At 36.7% G+C, this 22,675-nt stretch overlaps 2 protein-coding genes across 5 annotated transcripts; both read left to right on the forward strand.

Moving 5' to 3' along the window:
* Window positions 1-265: 265 nt before the first annotated feature.
* Window positions 266-5,424, forward strand: LOC137009066 (succinate dehydrogenase [ubiquinone] iron-sulfur subunit, mitochondrial-like). The gene is made up of 8 exons (XM_067370958.1): window positions 266-459; window positions 1,137-1,270; window positions 1,700-1,785; window positions 1,951-2,087; window positions 2,278-2,394; window positions 2,502-2,603; window positions 2,695-2,817; window positions 4,576-5,424. The coding sequence occupies exons 1-8, from the start codon at window positions 397-399 to the stop codon at window positions 4,654-4,656; spliced, it is 843 nt and encodes a 280-aa protein (XP_067227059.1). The 5' UTR covers window positions 266-396; the 3' UTR covers window positions 4,657-5,424.
* atp13a2 (ATPase cation transporting 13A2) lies at window positions 5,174-22,412 on the forward strand. 4 transcript variants are annotated; one of them, XM_067370954.1, is made up of 29 exons: window positions 5,174-5,308; window positions 8,357-8,454; window positions 8,542-8,709; window positions 8,856-8,914; window positions 9,395-9,464; window positions 9,550-9,629; window positions 9,719-9,796; window positions 10,735-10,804; window positions 10,978-11,112; window positions 11,218-11,284; window positions 11,397-11,528; window positions 11,638-11,799; window positions 12,279-12,389; window positions 12,504-12,550; window positions 12,871-13,059; window positions 14,459-14,665; window positions 15,067-15,174; window positions 15,617-15,773; window positions 15,897-16,008; window positions 17,162-17,286; window positions 17,469-17,653; window positions 18,451-18,543; window positions 18,665-18,744; window positions 18,944-19,096; window positions 19,716-19,812; window positions 20,615-20,838; window positions 20,935-21,086; window positions 21,525-21,697; window positions 21,784-22,412. In XM_067370954.1, the coding sequence occupies exons 1-29, from the start codon at window positions 5,290-5,292 to the stop codon at window positions 21,949-21,951; spliced, it is 3,519 nt and encodes a 1,172-aa protein (XP_067227055.1). In that variant the 5' UTR covers window positions 5,174-5,289; the 3' UTR covers window positions 21,952-22,412. The 4 variants fall into 4 exon arrangements, with proteins under 4 accessions (XP_067227055.1, XP_067227057.1, XP_067227056.1 ...); XM_067370956.1 differs by lacking the exon at window positions 5,174-5,308 and adding an exon at window positions 6,076-6,241; XM_067370955.1 differs by lacking the exon at window positions 5,174-5,308 and adding an exon at window positions 6,235-6,346.
* Window positions 22,413-22,675: the final 263 nt, after the last annotated feature.

Consider the following 22,675-nt stretch of genomic DNA (forward strand, 5'->3'; position numbering starts at 1 on the left):
AATTAGGGCTTTATCAGATAGCCTATGAGTATTTGTTTTATGATTTAAAGGTTTAGTTCACCGTTAAATTAAAATTAGCCTATGTCATTTATCACTCCCCCTCATGACGTAGTTCCACAAGACCTTCGTTCACCTTAATTAGGAAGACAAATTAAGATTCCCAGTCCGGGAAACCACAATGTTTCCACATTATTTGAATGACTGTGGGTTTACTGAAAGATGCTTCAGGTAGCCTACTTGTCCTGCTACTGTCGGAGGACAAATTCACGCCCATCTACGCTCGCTCACGCTGGCATTAGGAGGAGGAGCAGCAGATGGCATATTACATACTTGAAACTGTTGTTGAAGAAGCCGCTTAAGTCACGAAACTCCTTCATAACAACACTGACGTGGAAGATGTTCGTATGCACTTCTCTTACTCGCAGCTCTGTTGCTTTTCGCAGCTGTAGGACATTGGTGGTACGTTGTTTATACGAGTTCTGACTGTCAGCATCCTAAAAAAAGTGCGCATGTATGATTATGTGTGATGTGTGAGACCATCGTGCTTTATAGGGAACTTACTTACCAAGGTAGCGTTTCCCAAAAGCATTGTAAGGCTAAGTTGATCGTCAGCTTAAGCTTACGATGCTTTTGGGAAGCGCTGCGCAGGTGTGACATGTTTATTAGGCAGAGCTAGTTGCGCAGCGTATTAAAACGCTGTTGCGCAGCATATTAAAACGTCGTCTTCAGTTGGGTTTTTCTTTTCTGATTATATCTGTGTAAGTTTATTATAATTAAACTGACCTTATAGTATGGAGGACTGGTATTGAAAGCTATTGTACACTACAGTTCATTTCAATGTGAGTTGAGTAACAGTGATTAACTCTCGCGCACTTCTCTTATACACCTGCAGGTGGCGAGGCTTTAAGCTTTTTCAGACCAAAGACAGTTGCATACTCTACAAGGCCATGAAAATAATAGTTATATACTTGTATATGTCTTTATTTTACTTAATATAATAATTTGTAGTTGGAGGGATGCTATGTGTTTTATTTAATAATGCTATCTTGTTTGTGTAAAAATGTCAGTAAACTCATAACATTTAGTATCACCTGTCTTATGTTGACCTATCTTTTATTTTCCTCGCTCTACTTCAGCTGGTGCGATATGCCCAGACAGCAGCTGCCCCTGCCCCTGAGCCAAAAATAAAGAAATTTCAGATTTATAGATGGGACCCTGATATAACAGGTGACAAGCCCCGCATGCAAACCTATGAGGTTGATTTGAACACGTAAGTACACCAATATTTACACAAATGCTAGACATTAAGTACAAATGTTGCACTAAAATGAACAGTTCACTAAAAATGAAATTTCTGTCATCATTTACTCCACCTCTAGTTGTTCCAAACCTGTATACATTTCTGTGTTTTGCTGTACACAAAGGAAGATATTTGGAAGAATGTTTGTAACCAAGCAGAACATTCTTCCAAATATATTTGGAATACTTTATGTGTTCAGCAGAACAAAGAAACTTATACAGGTTTGGAACAACTTGAGGGGGAGTAAATGATGACAGAATTTTATCCCTTAAAGGAACAGTTCACCAATAAAAAATAAAATCATTCTGTCATCATTTACTGTTTCTCATGCCTTCCAAACCAGTATGCATTTTATATATATATAAATTTAAAATTTTTCAAAACATTTTCTCATCCTAGATGTGGTCCAATGGTTCTTGATGCCCTCATCAAAATTAAAAATGACATGGACCCGACACTCACCTTCAGACGCTCATGTAGAGAGGGTAAAGGAATATAAAATATTTAAATAGAAATAAAATATGTATTATGTAATATGTAAAATAAATAGAGCACAAAATAAACAACTTAACATATCTGTGTCCTATTAATGTTACATAATGACAGAATGTTGTGTATTTTTTTGTGATTTTCTGCATATAATTTTACAGGTATCTGTGGCTCGTGTGCTATGAACATCAATGGGGGCAACACTTTAGCCTGTATAAACAAAATAGATACAAATACCAGCAAAGTGTCAAAGATTTACCCTCTACCTCACATGTATGTTGTGAAAGATCTTGTCCCTGTGAGTAAACCACTGTTAACTAAATATCCATCTTTATCTTTATCTTTAAATCAGTCAATGTAAATTAGCAATGTTGCTATAAATTGGCATGTTTCCATTTTGTATTTTATATTAATGTTCATTAATGTGCATTGTCCCTATTAAATAAACAAACAGAATGTATCTGTAATCGTATCAACTGTTGTTTTAGGATATGAGCAACTTTTATGCACAGTACAAGTCCATCGAGCCCTATCTAAAGAAGAAGGATGAGTCAAAGCAGGGAAAAGAGCAGTACCTCCAGACAATCGAGGACCGTGAAAAGCTGGTTCGAGACTTTCTGCTGAATATTTTACTGATTCTGTCAGTGTGAAGGGCGATTGTAATCCTTGCTAATGATTTTTTTTTTTTAAACACCCTTCCCTGTGCTCATAGGATGGCCTGTATGAATGCATTCTGTGTGCCTGCTGCAGCACCAGTTGTCCTAGTTACTGGTGGAATGGAGACAAGTACCTTGGTCCAGCTGTGCTCATGCAGGTATTTATTTTTCTCTTTAGAATGTTTCTTATTTGAACAATGTTATTTTTATTTCTTGAACACTCTTGCTGATGTCTGTTGAATCCTGCAGGCATATAGGTGGATGATTGATTCTCGTGATGACTTTACAGAAGAGCGTCTGTCCAAATTACAGGACCCTTTCTCCCTCTACCGCTGTCACACAATAATGAATTGTACAAGGGCATGTCCTAAGGTAGGCCATCTTCCCATCAAACTGTAGCCGCTCTTCACTTTGATGGACCAATCTCTCTGTCGTTGGACATTAAAGCTGCAGTCTGTAACTTTTTGGGGCTAAAATGATCCAAAATCAATTTTCGAGCAAGTACATAACCACCCAGTGTTCAAAAGTATCTCCTTACCTTAGCCTGATTCACAGTAAGCTTGTAATAATGTTTTTTAATTCGAAGTACTGGTAGGTTTCTGCGGGAAATACGAGCTTGCTGCTGTTCGTTTTTGCGTCATTACGTCACGCCTGTACACATAAAGAAGTCCCGGCTAGTAGGCTATATCGCATGTGAGGCGGATCAATTATAGCCTTTTCTCACCGCAGCTGGAATAATTAAATTTATCACTTTGATGTTGGATTGTAATCCAGATAGGTCAAAAGGACAACTGCAGATTCACTCGTAGACAAAAGCAAAAAACTTTGGACTGCAGAGTGGCTACAGAAATTGAAATCTACAGGTAACGCTAATACACTAAATACACAGTTACATAATGCTGATGTTGTTAACATTAACAATTTGAGAACAAAATATAACAATAATAATAATTTGCACAGTTTGACATGATCTGAGCTAAGCGATCGCTAAATTTAATCACCATTGGCAGCGCGATTTGTTGTAATGCTTTTTTTCCTCAGTTGGTCAGAAAAAAAGTGCCAGAATTGTTACTTACTTGTTCAGATGACATTTTCTGGTGAAAATTCTTATTTTGGTCATACTTCCAAGACGTATAATTTGGGATCATCCATGCTAAAGAGCCTTGCCGATGCACATCGTAAAGATGATAATTCCGCAATTGCAGGTTTCAAACAGAGATGGCGACAAAGAGGCAAAACTTACGGACTGCAGCTTTAAAGGGTTAGTTCACCCAAAAATGAAAATTCTTTCATTTATTACTCACCCTCATGCCGTTCCACACCCGTAAGACCTTCGTTAATCTTCGGAACACAAATTAAGATATTTTAGTTGAAATCCGATGGCTCCGTGAGGCCTCCATGGGGAGCAATGACACTTCCTCTCTCAAGATCCATAAAGGTACTAAAAACATATTTAAATCAGTTCATGTGAGTACAGTGGCTCAATATTAATATTATAAAGCAACGAGAATATTTTTGCTGCGCCAAAAAACAAAACTAAATAACGACTTATTTAGTGATGGCCGATTTCAAAACAATGCTTCAGGAAGATTCGGAGCACAAATGAATCAGTGTGTCAAATCATGATTCAGATCGCGTGTCAAACTGCCAACGGCTGAAATCACGTGACTTTGGCGCTCAGAACAGCTGATTCAATACACTGATTCATTTGTGCTCCGAATCTTCCTGAAGCAGTCTTTTTAAATCGGCCATCACTAAATAAATCGTTATTTTGTTTTTTTGGCGCTCCAAAAATATTCTCGTCTCTTTATAATATTAATATTGAGCCACTGTACTCACATGAACTGATTTAAACATGTTTTTAGTACCTTTATGGATCTTGAGAGAGGAGATGTCATTGCTCCCTATGAAGGCCTCACGGAGCCATAGGATTTCAACTAAAATATTTTAATTTGTGTTCCAAAGATTAACGAAGGTTTTACGGGTGTGGAACGGCATGAGGGTGAGTAATAAATGACAGAATTTTCTTTTTGGGTGAACTAACCCTTTAAGTAAACGTTTGTTTGCAATACCTGTCTCCCATTTGTTACTGGATACGTTTTAATCTGTTTTGTCCTCTCCTCTGTTTAGGGACTCAATCCCGGAAAGGCCATAGCAGAGATTAAGAAAATGATGGCGACTTATAAAGAAAAGAGATCGACAGCCATCTGACTTGTACATTCTGGAAATATAATGTACTTAATGATTTAAATTATTGTGTAAATGTGTAAATCCCATATGGAGTGTTCTGCTAATATGGGATATTTAGTTTTTACTTTGTTTGATAGTGGAGACCTATAGTTACTGCTGATGTAAAACAAAAAAAATGGATTGAGGTTATTATACTGTAATGAGTATCAGAATACAGGAAGCTGTAAAAAATGTCATCATATTTAACATGTAATAACAAAATCTGTGTACTAGTTTGTGTGGTAGATGTACTGCCCTATAACTTTGCTTGCTATAAAACATACTCAGATATCTGAATGTTTAAGATCACAGTCATCTGTTTATAATTGTGTTCTGCCTAACATGGACAGGCATGTTTTATAATAGTGGAGAAGATGTGAAGCGCATGCTTTTTCAGAATAAATTAGCTTTAGAGAAGGTCAAGTCTCGTTATGTCCTCCAGGTGGCGGTGTTCAATGGGTGAGCTGACAAAGGAACGTAAAGGAAGAAGGGCTATGGCGTCACGTTTATAAAACTGACACTTGAAGCAGAGACTGTTAGTTTCTGCGGTAGTGTGTAGTGAAATAATGACTACAGCAAAAGTATGTGCTTGAGCACTCACGTTTTAGATCATAGATGGATTCACCAGGTATGGGTAAGTGCAATTCGCCTGTACATGTCTATATTGAATGTAATATCTCTAGATATCTCAAGCCTCGTATCCCATGAAGTCTTATTGGCTGAAATGTAATAAAGAATCGGTGTATACAATCTGAATTTCATTCGTATGAGATATGAATAAAACTGAACATCGGACATTTGTTCAGTTCTGATTATTCAATGTCATCAGAGCAGAACATGTAGCTACTTTGCTGCGAAAATCTCTTAAGTTGTTATTCTATCTGTAGATTTAGTAATTTGGTCAATGCATGACGTCTGAAGGTTAGATTAAATAGGATTTTTTTTAAATAGGCTAAAACAACCTGAGGTCATCTGATGTGCAGTGTACAAAACTCTAGAAATGTATTATTGTTCTGTGAGTCGGATCTTTTCAATGAATCGATCGAACGGCTTCACAGACCGTTTGTTTTGTACGAGAAACGCTCATTGTTGAATCGTTCGGTTCTCGTACAAAACAAACTTAACTGACATTTTTATCAACTCCTATACAAAACAGAGTTGGATTTCAAAACGCAATGGTTTTGAAACATGTTAATAAACATGCACTTTTTCAGTTAAGTGATTTAAATATAATGCATTTTTTAGGTTCTAAACTAAAGTCATTTGTTTTCATAAATTGAATCATGGCTGCAAAAACTGAACTAAATAAGTCTTAAAAACTTATTCGAGACTGAAAACCTAATTATGTAGACATGACAAATAAATGGATCGATTTGTCCCGAATCTTGTTACGAACTGTTTGAAAGAGCCGATTCGCGAAAGTGAGTCGGACACGCATGAGTAGGCCTATTTTACCTGTGTATTCTGGTATTGATAGTTCACCGGCTCATAGAAGAATGTAGGCGGAGCTGTCGAGTTCCTGCTTAAGTTGGCTTACCTGAACGGGAGTATCCTGTCTCACTTTCAGGTACTGTAATGTGGATCTTTCATCTAGTTGAAGCTGCAGTCGTAGACAAATCTCGTAGTGAATGTTTTTGGTAGGAACTTGCATCAGAGATAAGACCAAAGGGTGGTAAGGTTTTTATGTTCTTCAGCACATACTGTTTTAAATTGAATCAATTTCAATTGTTAGAACTGACTGAAGCTATGATAATTTGGGCATACTTGTCGTTATGTTGAGTCGAAGTCAGTTGATTTGAACTTGTAAAATAATAAGGCTTTCAAAGGGGCATTATGTTTCTAGCATATTTACTGCTGAAACTCCACCTCATCTGTTGTCTCCTCTACTCTAGTGAGGTGGCGTGGCTGAACCTGTATTTCAAGCTCTGTATCATAAGCCTCTTAAGAGAGCACTCAATAGTGTTTTATCAATTCTTTTACTAACATTTCATACAAGTACGGATGTAGATATTATTAAATCTTGGGATGCAAAAAAAGTTGTTCATTATAAAAGTTGTTTCTCACTTTTGTCTGAAGGAAGCATTTATAAAGTGAAAGTCAGCAATTATTTTGTGCAGAAGAAGCATCACAAAGCAAGCACATGATCTGGAAAAGTAAAAAGAGGAAGTTTTCAGTATGATTCTTCCCATTTACAATCCTCTGTAATCTGGAAATACTGGAGGATCACAAGTTTCTCAGGCTTAACCTTCTAAAATGCATATTTGCAAACCTTCGAAACTGATGAAAGCAAATAGCCATTATTATTTTTTTCAAATCTAGATGAATATCACTGTTGCTTAAGCACATTTGTGAAGTTCATATGGCACCAGGACATCATGATCTATGCAACAGAGTGTCAAGAGACGATTTGCCAGATTGTTACATACAACATGGATGTATTTTGTTAAAAGTGTTTGGCTGCGTCTGAAATTGCACGCTCTCTTGAGTAGGTGCTTATTTTGGATTAGTACTTGCTTTGCGAGCACTAAAAAGTATGTTCTATATAGTATGATTGTAATCCAGATGCTACATTCCCCATGTTCATGTCATGTGACCTACCAATGTCAGTGGTGTTGCTTCCCTGGCATTCACAAATCCTCTCCCGTGGCCTCGTGGGATAGTAAAGTGTCCATTGTATGCACGCTTAAGTATCTCGCCGGAAGTTAGTAGGTCATCCGGGTACTTTTTGCCTACTCTTTTATGAGTACTGTGAATTCGGACACTTCTTTTGTCACATACTGTTTTTCACATACTATATAGTAGAGAAGTATGTGATTTCGGATGCAGCCATTGTCTTAAAGTCAGTATGAAACGGAAGTTGCGAAATACTTTTCTTCCCTTTTGTGATGTATATACAAGTGAAACGGCTTCTCGAACAAGAAAAACGGTAGGGTGGGACTTGATTTTGTTAATCAGGAATTGATTGGATGGTTGTGTTTTGTTATTGTTGTGATGTCATGTCAAGTGAGTGACAGGTCGTCAAGTCAAATTTATTTATATAGCGCTTTTTACAATTTGTAATTGTTTCAAAGCAGCTTTACATATTAGAAATACAGAAAAAAGAGAAGTGGTTAAAAATAAGCTGTACAAGCAAGCGTGGTAATATGTAACATATACAAGATGGGCTACATTAAGCCAATGTCGGCTGACTCCCAGGGGTGGAAAAAAACCCCTAGGAGAAAAACCCAGCGTGCTAACACTGGGAAAAAAGTCCTAGGAGGGAAAAAAAACCTTGGAAGATATATATAATATATGTAAATGGATATGAAGATCAAAATCTGAATTATACATTTTTATTATAGTCGTCCCGCCCTCATGCCAGTAAACACGTCATCAGAGAAGAGATGTGGTTGCAAGAGGGAGGGGAAGTAATTTTGATTAAAGATTACAAGGATACATAAAAATAAAAAAAACGCGTGCAGATAGATAAAAAAATAGAATTATTAATTTTGATTTAATGGGGACTTTAATATTACAATCAATGTCGTACCCTATTGATGTCATAGACATATGCTAGAGTGTATTCTTTTATTTACTAAAAGGGAGTGTGTACTTAAAGTTGATATATTGTGTTTGCACTAATGTCTTAGTGAACTTTAAGAGCTGCTACTCAACAGGACCAATTACGGATCTTGTCTTTTAGGAAGCTGTGGTCCGGGGCTGGATGATGCCTCCCCCCCAGACACAGAACCCTGCATAAAGGATCCAAGACCCAAGGAGCTCAGTGCCATCTCACATATGGTACCATGTTGGGAAAATACAAATGCATTTCTTGCTATTCTATAACTGATCAATTTATAATCAGATGTTATGTGATTTGTGTCCCAGGATGTTCAGGGGTACAGATGGGTGTGCTGGAAAGTGTGGTTGTGCCGCATTGGGGCGGTATGTTCTTTAGGCCTGCTGCTAGTGCTCTTCAACTGGCGCCCTCGCCTTGGCATCCTGGCCCGGTGCAAGTCCTGTCCCATTTCAATGGCGGATGTTTTACTATTAAAGGTACTCTCTCCATATGCAGGCTATCTGCTTTACTGAAAATTTAAATAGTGGTTGGTAAAATGTTGACAAATGGGATTAGATTTACAGTAATTCACAGTTTTCCATAATAAGGAATGGTATTTTTTTTTATTATTTGATTATGACAGGACAGATATGAACAGCAGTTTGTTGTAGACGTGCTTAAAGAGGAGATTGAGGAAGGCAGGTGAGACCCACAGTACATTTATTACTCAAACTTCTCCTTTTTTCTATTTATATTTTTTATAAGTTTCTTTCAAAAAGGAACCAGCTACGTGTGTAACCATTCTTTGCATTTTAAAATAATTTGGTAACTTGTTACTTGCTATGTTTTGTTAACAGTTGTGAAGATGTAAAGCCTTCATATTTATATACATCTGTATATAAAACAAAATGTATATTAAATTTCACACATAAAGGATTAGTTCACTTTAAAATGAAAATTACCACAAGATTTACTCACCCTCAAGCCATCCCACTTTTTGCATTGTGACATTATTTTCATGACAATTAAGCACTTTCTGGCCTAAATTGTCATTGTTTTAATGTGGGAAAAATTATGTTTAATTTAAATGAAGTTTTTTATTTGCTGTATTTATTTATTTATTTAATTATTATATTTATTACATATTAGAATACTTAAATAGAGCTATTTGTTCTCTTCCAGTTTGGAGTTTGCAGTAGGAGAGGCAGATGAGAATGAATGGAGAGACACTGTGCAGCTACACAGTGAAAAGGTAACATAAGCACAGTCAAAATAGAGGGTGTTATGTACATTTCAGGTCCGTCTGCTTGATCATATCATGTTTTTCTTTCATCTAGAAAACACTGCTTAGATACTATGTGTTTGAGGGCATGCGCTACATATGGATGGCCAGGAAAGGAGTCTTTTGCAAAGCAAGGTACCGTATGGTATTTATAGCCTCTACATGGTTATATGGTTATAAAGCTGGTTGAAATTGTGTGGTTGTAAATGATCATCTGTCTTTAGTATCCTCAATGAAGGCTGGACCTGTGCTGAGCTGCATGGCCGACAGCAAGGACTGAGTCTAGCAGAACAAAGCACAAGGTCTGTACCCTTTCAGTGACTCTGGCTGCGTTTACACTGGCAAAAAAAAAAAAAAAAAAAAAAAATTCACTCTCATCTGACACAGATCGGAATTTGTTGCACACATGTAAACACAAAAATCTGCACAAGATCTGTTTTTTCCGCATCTGATCGGAGCCACTTCCAAATGTGGTTTTAAATCAGATGCATATCCGATATCTGGACGTCTAAACGCATATATCCGATTCCCCTTTGAATTCCAAGCCACTACAAGGCAAGGGCAACATGTTTGACCACAAAAATAGCTTTTTAATGTCATATTATGAAGCTGATGTGCCTGTATGCGTTCACACTAAAACTCGCAGCTTATTTTTACAGAAGTGGAAACTTTATAGTTATGAAATTGCACACACACAGAAACATTCAAGAGCATAGAAACTGGTTTTCAACCTCTGACCCGTGAATTTTATAAGTAAAACTGCTTTGCTACTGATGCCTACATTATAGGCTAAACAGCTTCACTATTACATATAGACATGCTGTAATTCACACTCTCATTTATACTCTCTCTCTCTCTCTCTCTTTCTCACACACTTGCTTGTTAATTCATTAGAATTCATAAAAATAACATCCATTCTGGCAAATAATCATGGCCAGCTGATGTGAATTATATAATAATTTTAGTACTGCCATTAAAAACCAGAGGGCTAACCATGTTGCGTAGTAAAGCGATCACCAACCGAATCATTTTGGGCAGGGATTAATAATAAACCCAGATATCGGATATCAGTCGTGTCAAAAGAGAATGTAAACAGACGGGACAAAAAATCGAATATGGTCAAATGATCCGATCTGTGCATTAAGTGTAAATGCAGCCTATATGACATGATGTGAATATAATTCATGCCACACACAATCACTGTTTTTTTTTGGGTTTTTTTTTACTCTCTGTCCTACAGAAAACAAATTTTTGGGGCCAATATTATTGATGTACCTGTGAAGTCTTACTTGCAACTTCTCTTTGAGGAGGTAGACCTTTTCTTCCCTACTTTTGTATTTTAAATGCATTGTAAAATGATTCTTTTGCTATTACAGACACTATGTAATGAATAAATAGTGGCATACCCTGTATTTTTATAATAAATACTTTGTGGAAGATTCATATATTGATCTGCTTTCCAACTTTTTTATTTTTTTTTCAGGTGCTCAATCCGTTCTACATATTTCAGGTGTTCAGCATAATCCTGTGGATGTCAGACAGATACTATTATTATGCTGCTTGTATCGTCATCATATCCTTAATTTCAATCGCTGTGTCCCTTTATCAGATTCGTAAGGTATGCGTACATTATTTCCACTCCTTTTGAGCTCTTTTGTTTTGTTGTGAATTCATATAATAAGTGAGTGTTTAATAATAATACGTCGTTTTTTTGTCTCTGCAGCAAAGCACCACTCTCCGCCGCATGGCCCGTTTGGTAGTGAACGTTACTGTGCGCAGGGACACCGGAGGTGAGACATGGCTCATCAAACCCCAAAAATAAGTAGCCATCAAAGTGGCGTTCTTCACAAATGTTCTTTTGCTCTATGTGAAATCATGTTTGCTTGTGTGTTTTTTTTCCAGAGGAAGAGTGTGTAAACTCTGAGGAGCTGGTTCCAGGTGACTGTGTTTTGATTCCAGCTGAGGGTTTGCTCCTGCCCTGCGATGCCGCCCTGCTGGCTGGGGAGTGCATGGTGAACGAAAGCATGCTGACTGGTGAGAGAATGCAAACGGCCTGTGAAATTGTATATGGCACTAAATATGTATGTATTTAGAGGCTTTTCCGTTCTTCCGTTCTCACTACTGCCTCTTTACCCACTGACAGGTGAGAGCATACCAGTGATGAAGACGCCATTGTCTACTTCTGGGACCACCTACAGTCCAGAGTCTGAACGCAGACACACTTTGTTTTGTGGCACACAGATCATCCAGGCTAAAGGAGGTGGTCCTGCTGGGAATGGGGCCATCGCTGTTGTAACACGCACAGGTGGTTTATAAAGAAATACAATCTTTTTTTTTTTTTTTTTTCTTTTTTTTTTAAAGAAATTAATGCTTTTATTCAGCAAGGACACATTAAATTGCTCAGAAGTGACTTCTTCTGCATCCTTATGCCATTTCAAATAAATGCTGCTCTTTTGAACTTTCTGTTCATCAAAGAATCCTGAAAAAAATAATGCAATCAACAAAAATGTTAAGCAGCACAACTGTTTTCAACTTTAATACTAATAATAAGAAATGTTTCTTGAACACCAAATCGGCATATAAAACCCTAAACCTTTGAGCAGTAGTGCTTGTAAATTACAACTGCCTGAGTGCACAGAAATGTCTGATTGATTTATATTAAATACTCTATAGTCTACAATACACTTGATCTTAGCTACAAGGCAGAGAAGCCATAAAATGATTTTCGATTTTACTTTCTTTTGTTATTTTCTCATGAGAACCATTTTTGTTTCTGTTCATCAGGGTTTTTTACTGCCAAAGGAGACCTTATTAGTTCTATCCTCTACCCTCAACCATTAGACTTTCGCTTCTACAAGGACGCTATGAGGTTCCTATTTTTTCTAGGACTTCTGGGTAAGTTTGTTTACTTGCTAGCCTCTTAGGTATGTGATATGATGACATTTGTTTATGTGTTAGTCTCATAATGCAGAATATGGGCCTTTATCGATGTGAATATCTGTGTTTCAGCTTTGGTTGGCACTGTTTATAGCCTTGTGATACTATCAAGGAGCAATGTAAGTATTTCTTATTAACATTGGTGGGCTTTGTCTTTTATGTATGCTTTTCAATAGCGTTTTGCTTCAAATCAAAGTTTGTAGAGTTGTGATTCACCTCGTAGCTGATTGGCTTTGTTCATGGCTTATAATGCTTTAACAATCTATCCCTTTGGGAAAAATGAATGGAAAAAATACTTCAGGATCCAGTGCCGCTGAAAAGGGGGATGGGCACTGTTGCGCTCTGTTTGGTTTCAAATTATTTTCCTCCTAAATTACATTTTATTTACAAATAATTATACTATTTAATTTCTCTGCGTATCCACTTCTTTTGTCATCAGACGCCCTGGAACGAACTACTCATCCGGTCACTGGATATTGTGACCATAATAGTTCCACCTGCTCTTCCTGCTGCTATAACTACAGCCGCTATCTACGCCCAGAATCGCCTGAAGCGTCATGGGGTGTTCTGCATTAGCCCACCTCGCATTAATATCTGCGGCAAGATATCAATTTTCTGTTTTGATAAGGTAAGAGATCAAGGTTTCGTGCAATGCCTTTTTTTTGGGATCTCAATTGCTTCTTTAAAAATGGTGTCCTGATGAGTGATACAGCCACTGTAGTTTCAAGCATTTGCCTTATCCTATATTTGGCCTTTTAAAGTCTGAGTTTCAGGCTGTTAAAATAAACTTTATTTACTCTGTGAAGGTGTTCTGTTTGTGTAATGATTACATCTTTAGTGCCCTGGGTTAGACCAATAGAGAACTTCCTTCCTTAACTCCCTATGTCAGTTCTGTTGACTGTAGGAGTGTTCTTTTTACACATAATCTATCTAACATTGATACGTTTATTGGCAATATTATTATTGTTGTCATATTGAATAAAATATATATTAAATATTCTGCTATATATTAATATATGTGTGTTTATAAATTATTAAAAGAAAGCTTTTTACTGGTTTATTTTAAGTCAACCCTTCATTATTGAGCATTTCATTTTATTGCAATCTTACATGCATCATACATCAAGCAAAGAAAATTGGTTTATTTGTGGCAGCATTATGCAATAGAAGGTTCACAATGACTGATAAGATCTCTACTGCTGCCTTGCTAAACATCAACATCGTAAATGTCATCTCCCTATATGTTCTGCAGTCAAACATTCTTGTCACACTGTATGCAATTATTTATTTTTTTTGTCAATGACGAATGCTCAAGGCATTTTCTGAGATGTTTAAGGCCCGTGTGTATATAAAGGTGTTCTCATTGATCTTACAGTGTTGCAATATGGCATTTTAAAGTTATTTAGTAAAGGAGACAAGTGGTGTCTCATATTCATTAGCCATGGTTCCATCCACCTATTTTTATGTGCATATTTATTGCATAAAAAAAACACTGGATGGAAATGCCAAGATGTGCATAAATTCTAAAAATGTGCATAAAAAACTTGTGTGCTCAAACAAGACATGCACAAACTACAATGGAAACATCAAATAAATTCTTTGATGCACAACAAAAACTTTATGTGACTTTGCCTTAACAGTGGATGTGATTGGTTTGATCATTTTGAAATGCCTGAGTCAAAGTCTGTCATCAGAATGACCTCCCAGAAGAATCTCATACGATTGCGTTCACAAATACAAGCATCCGAACGAAAGATGACACAACAGCGTTATTGCGTTTCATTTGCCCGCTCTGAGACACAGGCTTCCCTGATTGCAGCAACTTCCATTTTTATTACGGATATTTTGCACCAGTTTTCCCAGGGAGTGATTTTGTTCTCTTGAACACTTGGGATGGAAACGCTGCTTTAATTACAAATGTTTTATGTGATCTTCCAATTTTGTGCACAAGTTAAATTCTCAGCTTTGAGAAACTCACAATAGCTACATTTTGAGTCAGTTTCACAGTTTCTCTGTGTTCATTTCAGACTGGCACTCTGACAGAGGAGGGTCTGGATGTGTGGGGCGTCATGGAAGCGAACGGAGCGGTATTTGGCGAACTGGTCCCTGACCCTCTCTTTCTCCCTCCTGGAATGATGCTCTTTGCACTTGCCTCCTGCCATTCTTTAGCTTTGCTGGGGGGTCAAGCACTTGGAGACCCACTGGAGCTCAAAATGATTGAATCCACTGGATGGGTAATGACTGGTTTCTCACAGTGCATCATGTTCTTAAAGAGAGAGTTTACCCAGAAATGAAAATTCTGTCAACATTTACTCACCCTCATGTCGATCCAAACTTTTGTGGAACACAAAAGAAGATATTCTGAAAAATGTCTTTCTTTTTTTTCTTCTTTTTTTCCTTGTTCATACAATGAAAGTCAATGGGCACCAAAACTGTTTGGTTACAAACATTCTTCAGAATATCTTCCTTTGTGATCTGTGTAATACAGGTTTGGAATGACATGATGGAGAGCTGTGACATGATTTCAGTAATTTGCATCTCATTTCTTTAAGAATTTCAGGTATGACATGTATGAATTGTTTTGTTTAATCAGTTTTATGGCAACTTTGATGTCATCTTTCATGCAAAATGACAGGAACTGACTGAGCCAGAGAATGAGATGGGACATGATTCTGAATTTGGGAGACACAGAGTACTATCAGTGATGAGACCTCCTGCACCTGAGCTCCAGTCAGAAGGAAATGTAAGTTGATGCATCTACAGAACAAGAAAACAGTCATTGGGTATGACAACAGAAGGAAATGACTTGCACTTTTGGGGCTTGATTATGAATGAAAAGGATGGTTCACCCAGAAATGAAAATCATTTACAAACCTTAATTTTGTTCAAAATCTGTTTGAATTTCTCTCTTTTAGTGGAACACGAAATAGTATATTTTTAAAAAGTATTTCAACTGTTTTTGTCCATACAGTGAAAGTCAATGGGGTTCAGTGTTGTTTGGATCCCAATGTTCTTCAAAATATCTTTTGTTTCACAGAAAGGCATACAGGTTTGGAATAACATGTGGATGTATAAATGATGATCGAATGTTCGTTTTTGGTTCTTGAAAACAAAGCGAAGATCACCATGCCAGACATTGGATAAAGATAATGTTTTAATCTTACCTATCCACTTATGTTTTTCAGTCTGTCAGTCAGCCAGTAGCAATTGTGCGGAGATTCCCATTCTCCTCTTCTCTGCAAAGGATGAGCGTCGTGACCGTTGGCCCAGGTGGAGCTTCTCCTGTCGCATTCCTTAAAGGAGCACCTGAGATGGTGGCCAGCTTCTGCCTTAGAGAAAGCGGTGAGGACCTGACTCTTAAAACTTGTCCTGATTCTTATATCACCTTGAGAAGAGCAAGCCAGAGGGTATGAAATGCTACCTATTTATTTTTGTGCTCCGTTCTTTGTGCTCTCCTTGTGACAGTGCCTTCTCATTTTTCACCCACTCTCCGGGAGTATGCGAGCCAGGGCTTCAGGGTCCTTGGATTTGCCTACAAGCACTTCAATAAGGATACTGACCTAAGCACTGTTGAAAGGTCAGTTGTTTTGTTTTATATACACCGCAGTTTAAATGTTCGGGGTAGCTAAGATTTAAAAAAAATATATTTTTTAGTCTTACAAAGGCTGCATTTATTTACAAATACATTAAGAACATTAACATTGTTAACATTAACACAAGCTTTTTACTGGTTTAAGTCAACCCTTCATTACTGAGCATTTGATTTCATTGCAATCTTGCATGCATCATGTGCTTTCAAAGCAGCGGTATTCAGTAGAAGGTTAGCAATGACTGATAAGATCTCTGCTGCTGCCTTGCTAAACATCAACATCCTGTCTGAAGTAAACAACAACTCTCTAATAAATGTTCTGCAGTTAAAAATCCTTGTTATACTGTATGCAATTTTTTTTTTTTTTTTTTTTTTTTTTTTTTGTCAATGAAAAATGCTCAAGGCATTTTCTGAGATGTTTAAGGCCCATGTGTATATAAAGGTGTTCTCATTGACCTTAGAGTTTTTTTTTTTCTTCTTCTTCTTTTAGTGCTTTAGAGCTTAGTGTTTTTATGGCATTTTAAAATTGTTTTGTAAAAGAGACAAGTGGTGTCTCATTCATTAGCTATGGTTCCATCCACCTTTTTTCAGAGTCACATGATCCTTCAAAAATTATTCTAATATGCTGATTTGCTGCTCAAGAAACATTTATTATTATCAGTGTTGAAAAAGTTTTGAAAGTTTGAAAAAATATTTTTGTACAAACCGTTTTACATATTTTTCAATATTCTTAAAATAAAATACCAAAAAAAAAAAAGAAAAGAGAAAACATTATAAATATATTTTATGTAATTTTTTTTCATTTATTAATTTGATGAATCCTTGCTGAATAAAGGTATTAAATCTCACTGGTCCCAAACTTTTGAATGGTAGTGAATTTAATTATTAGTTGTTATTTTTATACGTAAATTCTATTATAAAATGTGATATTTAGAGAGAAACAGATGCATGCTTTACATTCCTGCTTCCTCATCTCATTTTATAATAAAATATACCGGAGCTTTGTTGTTAAAAATGTTTTGGGACAAGTGAATTTACTTTTCTGACAATTAAACCATCTTTTTTTCTCTCTGAAACCCAGTAAAAATACTTAATGTGGAGCCCTGATTAGCATCAGCTCTTGATAAATGTTTGCTTGTAGGGTGGAGGTGGAGAAAGACATGAACTTCCTGGGTCTGTTGGTAATGAAGAACCAGGTGAAGCCAGAGAGTGCTGATGTCATTCGTATTCTTAAACTGGCACAACTACGGCCTGTTATGGTTACAGGTATGTCCAAAAACAACAAACGCAATATTAAAAACCCTTATAGTGCATGTTTATAACCATGATTTGCTTTGATTGTCTGGCCTAGTTGAACTGACACTAAACACTAGCTTCTCTTTCTTAGTTTTATAGACACAGAGAAGTGAAAATGATTTGTCACGCTGTTTTTTTTTCTGCTTGGTCAGGTGACAATATTCTCACTGCTGTGAATGTAGCACGCGCATGTGGAATGGTGCTGTCACATGAGAAGGTTATTTTCATTCATGCATCGCCCCCTACTGCCAGTTCAATGGCCTCGCTGCAGTTTCATCAAGGAGATGGTGCAGTAGCCACCATTAATACTCATGAGACTATTGATATTCCAACACAGGTTTGACCTATTAAGTGCTTTACAGATGTTACTATTAACATATCATGCAGTAATGTCTTATACAGAGTGTTTATTAAAGGGATAGTTCACCCAAAAATGAAAATTTGATGTTTATCTGCTTACCCCAAGCAAATCCAGGATGTAGGTGACTTTGTTTCTTCAGTAGAACACAAATGATGATTTTTAACTCCAACTGTTGCCGTCTGTCAGTCAAATAATGGGAGTGAATGGGAACTTGAACAATAAGAGTCGCATAGAAACTTGCATAGAAAGCCTGCGGCTCGTGACGACACATTGATGTCCTAAGTCACGAAACGATCGGTTTGTGCGAGAAAACAAACAGCATTTATGCTTTAACTGTGTTCAGCACTCCTTTAGTAAGGTCTGATCGCGCTCTGACAGCGGAAGTGATGTCTCGCACATATACTTCAATGAGTGCTAGACATCACTGCCGTTGTCAGAGCGCGATCAGACCTCACTAAGCAAATGCTGAATGCAGTTGGACATAGTGGTGTATTAGAGGTAAAAAATGATATAATACTGTTCGTTTTCTCACACAAACTGATCGTTTCATGTCTTAGGACATCAATGTGTTGTCACTAGCCTCAGGGTTTAATTTGGATTTGTCTGTGCATGTTTTTTCGACTCTTATTGTTCAGGTTCCCATTCACTCCCATTATTTGACTGACAGACGGCAACGGTTGCAGTTAAAAATAATCAAATTTTCATTTTTGGGTGAACTATCCCTTTAATTAAGAACAGCAAAGAGATTAATATTTCCCTTCTTGTACCATAAGGGTCTCTACCAGAACAGTGCCGGCTATCATTTGGCTATAAATGGAATGTCCTTTGCAGCACTTTGTGATCATTTTCCAGAATATCTACCCAAGGTGACTTAGATAAAGTTTTACAAGTATTGATTCATTCCAATTTTAGACTGGTGATGTGGGCACCATACTTTTCAAATGCGTTTTCTGGAAATTGACAGTGCTCATTGTTTCTGTGTTGCAGATTCTGATGAGGGGTACAGTGTATGCCCGCATGACCCCAGAACAGAAAACCCAGCTGGTAAAAGCACTGCAGAGTCTCAAGTGAGTTCAGTATTTGAAATGTGTGGTCAATAAAGAGCAGTAGTGAACAGAACAGTGATCTGTAAAAATGACAACAAAAAATGTAGATTTATACAACATCATTGATAAATAAACAATGAATACAGTGATCGCGTCAGAATTTGTTAGCAGGGGTTTGTAACGCTGAATATAACGGCCATATCTCCTGACTCGTGTGCAGTTACAGGGTCGGTATGTGTGGGGATGGAGCCAATGACTGTGGAGCCTTGAGGGCTGCAGATGTCGGTGTGTCATTGTCTGAGGCTGAGGCCTCTGTGGCGTCTCCTTTCACATCCAAGTCTGACAACATTAGCTGCGTGCCTTTACTCATCAAGTAAATAACACACTTTTGCCGCACTGTGTACATTACTCAGCTTTTTAGCCATAAATTGTATAATGAATTCTTGACTGTTATTATAACATCAATATATAATTTTTTTATGTATGCATTTATATTTATTTGTTGTTATTATAATTATTTTAAATAACAATAATGACTTTTATTACAACAATTATTATTATTATTATTATTATTATTATTATTATTATTAATAATTACAATAATATTAATGTTTATTTTTATTCAACAATTATTAATAATAATCAATTTTATTATTAGTAGTAGTAGTACTTTGTATTTTGACTTAAATTATAATATCAATATATATTAATGTTATGTATAATGTGTATATTTATTAATAATAATAATCACTATTAATTATTTTATTTTATTAATTCAAATATTTAATAATAATAATAGTATTTGAATATTTTATTCTTGACTTTATAATAGCAATATATAATGTTATAATTTACAATAATAATACAAATATTTAAATAATTAATTTTAATAAACTACAATGATGGTTTTTTTTTGTTATTGTTGTTAATAATGATAATAATAATAATAGATGTTACTAACTAAATCTAATGTCTAATTTGTCTGAAAACAGGGAAGGCAGGTGTTCACTGGTGACATCATTTGGTCTTTTTAAGTACATGGCCTTGTACAGTCTGATTCAGTTTGCCTCTGTACTTATTCTCTACACTGTGAGTGTTTGCCTGTCCAATTTACATATTTTTAATGAGCTAAAATCAATACCAAAAATTCACCCAAAAATTAAAATTATCCCATGATTTACTCACCCTCAAGCCATGTCAAACATGTCTTCTTTTAGAACACAATCAGAGTTATATCTTCCAAGCTTAATAATGGTGGTGAATGGGGATGCGATTTTGAAGCCCAAAAAATCACTAGAGTAACCCGTGACGCGATGTATGACGTAGGATGTAGGAGTATCGTAAGCTTAGACGCCTCTTGCGGTTTAAACAAATATGGCTGGGCAACAAACTGAAGCTCCTCTTCTCTTATATCAAAATCCTCCGACATTTCTCTTTAAAAAAACCCTTCTAAATCGTGACCGGTGTTTTGTTTTGCTCTATCCTCTGCGCTTCTGCATTCATTATGTCATGCGTCAGGTCAAGGGTTGCCATTGTCGGATCCTAGTTATTAAAGTTAATAAAGTTTTAAATATGGATATTTTTCTTACAAAAACACATTGCTTCTCTTCAGAGGGCCTTTATTAACCCCCTGGAGCCCTATGGATGACTTTTACGATTGATGGAAAAAAAAATTTTTGGGCTTCAAAATCATGTCCCCCCATTCACTACCATTATAAAGCTTGGAAGAGCCATGATGTTTTTAAATATATCTCTGATTGTGTTCGTCTGAAAGAAGATAGTCATATACACCTACGATGGCTTGAGGGTGAGTAAATCATGGGATAATTTTCATTTTTGGTTGAACTATCCCTTTAACAATCAAGTTGATGATTTCTTTTATCTATTGTAGGAGAAAACAAACTTGGGAGACTTGCAGTTCCTCTTCTTTGATTTAGTTTTGGTGACCGTTTTGGCTATAGTGATGGGGCGGGGAGGTCCAAGCGATGAACTCCACCCCCAGCGACCAGCTGCCAGTCTTCTGTCTCTGCCAGTCCTTGCTAGTTTACTGGTTCACACTGTGCTGCTCATCCTTGCTCAAGTGTCTGCCCTACTTATCACGGTCTCACAAGACTGGTAAGCGACTGACCTAAGTGACCTAGTTTTCAGGTAACCTGCAGGTTTTCCTGCACCCTCATAATTGTTGTTTTATAACTATGTGACTGCTTTCAGGTATGTGCCTCTAAATTCCACTAGGACGGGGGCTGCAAACCTGCCCAACATGGTGGACACGAGCATTTTTGCTGTATCGGGGTTCCAGTATATCATCATGTCCATTGTGATAACTAAAGGATATCCTTACAAAAAACCACTGTATTACAATGGTGAGAATTTACTGTAAAATTTGACCCTTGTTTAACACAGCAAACATAGGCTTGCATTACAGAAAATAGGCTTTTTTATAGGCTATTATAAAGCAACATAAAATAATGGAGTAAACATATCACAATTTGCTTCAAAAAAAGATGTTTGTGAAAAATTTCTGTTCAGTAAATCTGATTGAATCCAGATAATTTGAGTAATTTGTAACTTCACATTGGGGTTTGGGTTTTATTAAATGCAGATTTTGCCTAAGGATGTAAATGTAAATTAGATTTCACAGTGATAAAGTTATAATAATAAGAGTTATAGAAGTAATTATTATCAATGGCCCATTCCTAATAATCATTTTATAATTTGTAGCTATTCAAATAAATTCTCATTGTAGATGATGTCTAATATTTATGCATAGTTCTTTTTTATTTATTTTTTCTTCCTCTTAGTTTTGTTTGTAGTTGCACTTCTGGTCTTCCTTGCTCTTATGAGCTGGCTAGTGCTTTTCCGTCATGCCGTCATCCATCGTGTGCTGGAGCTCTATGACATCACTGATATGGGCTATAAACTACTTCTGGTGGCTGTAGCCGCTCTCAACTTTTTCATATGCTACTTGCTTGAGGTAAAGACAAATGTATTAATTAACACATGGCATCTGGAACATGATACCAATATCAGTAATTGCAGTCAAGCTATTTATCTTTACAGATTCTTATTGACCGAGGTGCCCTGAACTGCCTTCGCAACCTCAGAGGAAAACGCGAGTCCAAAAAGCTGTACAAACGTCTGGACGTCCAGCTTGCAGAAACGCCCTCATGGCCGCCCCTGAACCAGACCGTGTTCCCACCACAGTGCTCCGGCATAGGTGTTAGCTAACACCTACCTCCCGCTTTAGCATTTCACCTCTCCCAACGCACACATCCAGGGTTGCCAAAGATCTGATACCACCTCTCAGTGCACTAGTGAGGTATGCGTACCAGATGCCATCCTTGTCTGCCTATTATATATGGCACAAATCTTATCACACAGTAAAAAGAGTGAAGTAAAGATCACTGTTAGTGATGGTATTTCTAATGATATAAAACATGAATAATGAATAAAAACTTTTAAGTATTTTGAAAGTGTGCTGACTGATTTAGAAAAGGGGTGGAAACATACTTCCCCAAAATATGTAATATATTTAACCATTTATACATGCAAATTAACAGTTTATACAAAAAATAAAGGGCATATTGCCTTCAGAAGTGATTAACTCTCTTACTAACATGAATACAAAATACTGAGCATGTCATTCTTAATCTTTTTTTATTTCCTTTCATGGACCATAAAAGTTCTACCAAAGCATCCAAATTGTCCCAAGTTGTCATATTTACAAAATAATGCATACATGCTACCTACTTTATTCTCTGTGGCATTTGTGACCCTTAAAGTGTCAGTTTACCCAAGAATTCTCACCCTCATGTCGTTCCACACCCATGAGACCTTTGTTCATTTTCAGAACACAAATTAAAATATTATTGATGACATTCGAGTTATATGACTCGTCTATACAAAGACAGCAATATAATCAACACTTTCAAGGTCCAGAAAGGTACTAAAG

The sequence above is a fragment of the Chanodichthys erythropterus genome, chromosome 20, assembly GCF_024489055.1.
Source record: "Chanodichthys erythropterus isolate Z2021 chromosome 20, ASM2448905v1, whole genome shotgun sequence".
In the NCBI taxonomy this organism is placed as follows: domain Eukaryota; kingdom Metazoa; phylum Chordata; class Actinopteri; order Cypriniformes; family Xenocyprididae; genus Chanodichthys; species Chanodichthys erythropterus.